At 35.8% G+C, this 6000-nt stretch overlaps 1 protein-coding gene across 3 annotated transcripts in view; it reads right to left on the minus strand.

Annotated features, from left to right (window-relative positions):
- Window positions 1–5319, minus strand: part of tbc1d1 (TBC1 (tre-2/USP6, BUB2, cdc16) domain family, member 1) — a 65415-nt gene extending 60096 nt beyond the window's left edge. For all 3 annotated transcript variants that reach the window (XM_056256826.1, XM_056256825.1, XM_056256824.1), the window contains exons 1-2: window positions 5042–5319; window positions 4123–4359 (exon numbers count right to left, since the gene is read on the minus strand). In XM_056256826.1, the coding sequence (XP_056112801.1) occupies window positions 4123–4359; window positions 5042–5317 (513 nt within the window). In that variant the 5' untranslated portion in view covers window positions 5318–5319. The remainder of the gene's footprint in view (window positions 1–4122; window positions 4360–5041) is intronic.
- Window positions 5320–6000: the final 681 nt, after the last annotated feature.

Genomic DNA, 6000 nt, shown 5'->3' on the forward strand with positions numbered 1-6000 from the left:
GCAACTACTACTAATAATAATAGATTTTATTTCATAGAGAGCCTTTAAAAGCAGCTTCAAATCGCTGTGCACAAAATAAGCATCAACAAGCAAAATGCTAGTTTTAAAAAAATATGTCTTGAGTTGAGCTTTAAATATGTCATAGGTCTGAGCTTCCTGAGTTCAAGAGGAAGAGAGTTCCAAGGGTAGGAGCTTAGACAGAAAAAGCCCTGTCACCCATAGATCTTAAGCGGGTTTGTGAAACAGTCAACAAATTAGACTGTGAGGAGTGTAGTCTGCGATTTGGGGTGTAAGGGATTTGCATTGCAAATAATGAGGAGCCAAGCCATGTAATGCTTTGTATGTCAGCTCAGCATCATAATTTTAAAATCGACAAAGAACCCGACCGGGAGCCTGTGCAAGGACTCCAAAACAGGAGTAATATGATTGCATGCATGTCCTGGTCCCAGTCGGGATCTTGGCGGCAGAGTTTTGTACATATTGGAGATTATTAAGTGTGTATTTAGAGACTCTGGCTTAAAGGGCATTACAGTAATCTATCCGAGAGACAACAAATAATTTCATCAGCTTTTCAGCTACAGAGAAATTTAGGGTGCAATCTTGCTAGATTTCTGAGGTGAATAAAGAATCCTTTTTACGTATAATTACGTATAAATTCATACAATGTGAATCATACGGAAATGTACGATTTTTTGAAAAAAGCATGATGGTCCTCCCCTAACCCAACCCTTAAAACTAACAGTGACTGGGGCGCGTACCGTATGAAAACATACCAATGAGATCAGATTAACTCATACGTTAAAGTTCAAGTTCATTTTATTTTTATATTTAAAAAGGAACACTATTAAAAAGGAATCTTGCAGCAGTATTTTGCACTAATTGAAGACGAGTAATTTGAGACTTTGAAATGCCGCAGTAAAGTGAATTGCAGTAGTCTAAACGTGAGGTGATAAAAGCATGAACAGCCATCTCTAGAGTTTTATGATTAAGAAAAGGTTTGACTTTAGACAGAAGACGAAGTTGATAAAAACTAGAGCCTATTACAGAGGAAATTTGTTTGTCAAAGTTTAAAGACTCATCTAGTAAAACGGTCAGGTTCCGTACACGTGAAGATCTAAAAGCAGAATCAGCCTGAGAATTAACAGTGGGCCCAAAAACGATCCTCGGTTTTGTTTTCATTTAAAAATAAAAAAAATTGGTCCAGCCAAGATTTAACTTCATCTAGGCAACTTAGTAATGATGAAAAAGCAAAAGGATCCTTTCTCTTAATTGGTAAATACATTTGTGTATCGTCCGCATAACAGTTAAAAGATACCCCATGTCTTTTTAGAATGGTGCCCAATGTAACATATGCAGAGAAAAGAGAGAAGGCGCCAAGATAGATCCTTGAGGAAGACCACAGGTTAGATGCGCAACAGAAATTGCCTAACTTGACAAGGAAATTCCGATCAGAGAGATAGGACTGGAACCACTGGAGGACGATACCTTTTATCCCCAGATAATACTGGATATCAGGGTAGAGTGGTCAACAGTGTCAAAGGCTGCTGATAGATCTAGAGTACAAGAACCACGGAGTCACCAGTGTCCGTGGATAGATAGATGTCATTTAAAACTCTCAAGAGGGCAGAATCAGTACTGTGACCAGACTTAAAACCAGATTGAAATCTTTCAGAAATTCCATTGCACTTTAGAAAAAACTGGAGTTGGTCAAAAATAATTTTTTTCAACACCTGCGAAACAAAAAGTTGTACAGACTGTGACAACGATGTCCTAAAGTCTCCGTGTCTCTACAATAAAGTCATTAAAGTCTCTGTGTAAACTACACTAACGTGAATTTGTGAAAACTGTGACATCATGCACATGCGTATTATGTGTTCAGTCAAGTCAAGTCACCTTTATTTATATAGCGCTTTTTACAATACAGATTGTATCAAAGCAGCTTCACAGTGATAACATGAAAATAATACAACGAAGTTTGTTTCTAGAAGAAAATTGCATCAACGTCCACCTTAAGTAAGGCAGATCAATAATATTGTTGAATATTAAATGCCCCCAACTAAGCAAGCCAAAAGCCAAGGCAACAGTGGCAAGGAACCAAAACTCCATCCAGTCTATAAAATATTTTCACTGTTTTTTGTCATTTTCGTGGATCCATGTGAACTGGGAACATTCTGACAATGGTGTTGTGTACGCAAAAGAACGCAAAGGAAAAATATTGCCATTTTTAGGACGTCACAATACAGACGAATATATCTGTCGCTTCTTCTGTTTCATCGTGACTTTAAGTTATCCATAACTACAATGTAACTTTCACAAACTTTCACAGCTTAAATGTGACTTTTCACAGCTGTCACCATATTACAAAGACATAATGAACAACAAGAAACGATACAAAGGTGTTAGCTATATGCTAAGCTAAGCTGTTGAGCTTAAGCACAGCTGTAGGGTCTCACATGAAAGGCAGAGTAAATGGAATTAAGTTATTTTAAATTGGCTGGTGACATGAAAGCTGATAGAAAATAATTTATGGTTGAAGAGGTCATTTGTTGTTTTTCAGTTTAAAAAAAGAACATGGAGCGTGTGAAGTTGAGGGAACATCACTATGATCTGAATCTCAGTCATTCAGACATGCACGCACACACTGATTTTGGGAAGTGGAAGCACATGAGTGACAGGTGGTCAGAAGACAGTGACATGAACACCTGTCTATCTCTTTTTCTATCTCGTTGTCTTGTTTATCAAGTCAATAGACAGTCGCAGAGAGTCCGTAGACACATTGCGGTTGGCTCACTGACACAGGAAATGGTTACTATGACAACTTAGATTTACATCCTGCCTAAATGCAGGTTTATGAAGGAAGCTTCACAATCTATATCTCAGACAATCCATCATTACGAGTCAATATTCAAAAACAATCAGTCCATTGTAATAAACCACCATTGTTTATCACTACAATAAAGACACCTTATAGGCTACTCTTATTTCACAAACCTGTTTTGATTTGTACTGGGTTTTAGCTTTATTACAGACAGACAGCTAAATGAATATGTGCTACTGGCCATCATGTTACAACACATTTGGAACAAGAATCAGTCTCTCTCGTAAACCCACATACATACACATGAAGCGCTTTTTATAAGGTTAGCCACATGTGCTAACCTTTATGTGAAGAATACACTATTCCTCTGTCTTACATTTCCTTATAACCTAGTGAAATTTGTACCTTTTCATTTACCTTTATGATTAAGGTTGCTTGTTAAGGCAAGAATCACAATTATTATTGCTCATACTTTGAGTTAATGTTAAACCTCCGTTTTACGGCAGTGTGAACATGAGAGTTATTTTTCATAAAATTCTAAATGCAACGACCAACTTTTTTGTTGGTGTTTGTCTGTGTGGTGTGAATTGGCCTCAAGACTTAAAAGGACATAAAAGTCTGTTGAAAAAATATTCTGTTTGTCCATAAAATAGAATTCAATAGATCAAAACGTTCTTCAAGATATCTTTCTTTTGTGTTCCACAGAAGATAGAAAGTCATTCAGGTCTGAAACCACATAAGGGTGAGTAAATTTTCATTTTCGGGTGGATTATCCCTTTAAGATTGGGGTGGGCCAATAAGAAGTCACCTAGCAACCACTAAAACACCTTAGCAACCGCATATTAATAGCACGGCATCGACCCACCATGTGACGGAATGTTATGCATGGGCTCCACTCTGGTAAAAAATAAAAATAAAATTAGTTGTTCTCTCTGATTGTCATTGTGTTGTTATGGTACTATATCTTATTTACACAAAACTCATACTTGCACAAATGCACACACCCATTAGGAGGGAGGATTGACATTTAAACCTCTGAGCTTTCCCTCATCAAAAGAGATTCACTTCAAAGTTATGTGTGAAAATAACACCTATACGGCAAACCCTCTAACAGTTCTAAGAGCCACAAACTCAAAACTACAAAATGTTTTGTCATAGTCCACAAAGAATTGTGTGACACTGCTTGGAGTCCATTACATTTCGATTTAGCTTAACTGAATTTGAAGTTCACATTAATCAGTCCATATTAATGAATCAATCCAGAGTTCAAATGCAGCTACAGTAATCCAAAAATGTCTCCTTACCTTCAGCTGGTCCTGGCAGCGGAATACATAGCAGGCTGCTTTATTCTCCTCTCTGAGCAAACAGCCAAAATAGCTGGGCTCCTGGCTGTTGTGAATGAGTTTGGTGATACGATGTGGCCTGTGATCAAACAGAACCATATGTTGCAATGGGTCCCATGGCTTCCCCGGTCCTGCCGTGTCCAGAATGCAGCTCACTGAATTGGCTGAAATCTGCAATACCACAGGTTGATCTCGAACCTTGGACCATCAGAGGGAAGAAGAAAAAATAGTTCTATGGTGCTACCATGGTATTCTTCTATGTACGTACACGAATACTGTTATACTATGCCATAGTATTCATCTAAATAATAAAAAAACACTTTTGTGTCCCTGATTGTACACACCGTCTTCAATAATTCTACTCTACAAGATGTTTCATATACACAACTATTCAAAAGTTTGGGGTCAGTAAGATTTTTTTTAAAGAAATTAACAATTTTATTTAGCAAGGATGTATTATATTGTGACAGTTAACGTTATATAAAATATTTCAAATAAATGCTGTTCTTTTGACCTTTCCATTCATCAAATAATCCTGAAGAAAAACATATTATGGTTTACATAAAAATATTAAGCAGTACAACTATTTTCAACACTGATAATAAGAAATGTTTCTTTAGCACCAAATCAGCATATTAAAATGATTTTTGAGGGATCATGTGAAACTGCAGACATTTTAAAACATATTAAGATAGAAAACAGTTATTTTTAATTGAAATTATAATACGTTTTTTACTGTGTTTTTATAGTGAGCATAAGAAACTACCGACACCAACTTTTGAACAGTAGTGTATATGTTTACAATACATTTACAATTAGGCTTTACATTGCTGTGTTTTTCTGTAAAGTATTTTCTTCCAACATGTATAAATAAACTGACCTCTGGAGAGTAAGTGCCATTAAATTCATGGTTTCCGTTCTTCTCCCCCGGCCGGGGCCTCCGTATCTCAGCCACTACCCAGGGGAGCATGGTCATGGTGGTCTGTGGATGGATGGCCAAAGATCCAACCAGAGTTAGCCTGTACTTAATCTCCTCTTCCCCTTCCTCTTTCTTCCTCTTATCCACTGATCCAGGAAGTGTTTGTGTAAGGGCAGAGAGAGGATGATCTTTGATTGGGTCATCTCTGGGTTTGACCTCGAAACAAATTCCCTCCATGCTCCTAATCAAAAAAATGAGGAACTAGGTATAACCTCGTCAAGAACATTAAAAAAAACACCAACATAAATGAAGCAGGTGGTTCTGTGAAAAGAAACATTGAAGGTATTTCATACAACTTCTACAACATTTACCACCTCAACTCTGTCATTCGCAGGGGAATAAAACAGCTTACTGGAAAGGAACACATGCAGGCAAAGAATTCCTGGCCTCTTTCAGCTTTAAGCAAAGTTGTCTAAAAATGATATAATATTAATAAAATGTCATAATAATTCTTTGTTTTTGTTGCTCTTTAAATTTGCATTAGATAAGGTACCAAATGATAGTCAAACATATAAAAAAAAAAAAAATAGACAAAGTTTATCACTTTAAGAAAAGTCAGGAAGGCTAAAAACTGTTATTTTAGTATTTTATATATAATATTATTATTTATTAATATTTTGAATTTGTCTTTTTTCAGGTTTCATTTTAATTAAAGTTTTAGTCATTTGTATGTGCTTTTGTAATTTTTATTCGATTTTATATTATTTTTGATTATTTTAAAATTTTAACTTATTTATTTATCTTAGTTGCCGAAGCAACATTTATTATTTCCCTTTCAGTTTTTTTTTAAGTTTAAGTTTTTCATCTATTATTTCATTTCATTTCATTTCAGCTTTATTTCATTTTTTTGTAGTTGACAA

The sequence above is a fragment of the Rhinichthys klamathensis genome, unplaced genomic scaffold (assembly GCF_029890125.1).
Source record: "Rhinichthys klamathensis goyatoka isolate OS25496 unplaced genomic scaffold, OSU_Roscu_1.1 h1tg000133l_1, whole genome shotgun sequence".
NCBI classification, from domain to species: domain Eukaryota; kingdom Metazoa; phylum Chordata; class Actinopteri; order Cypriniformes; family Leuciscidae; genus Rhinichthys; species Rhinichthys klamathensis.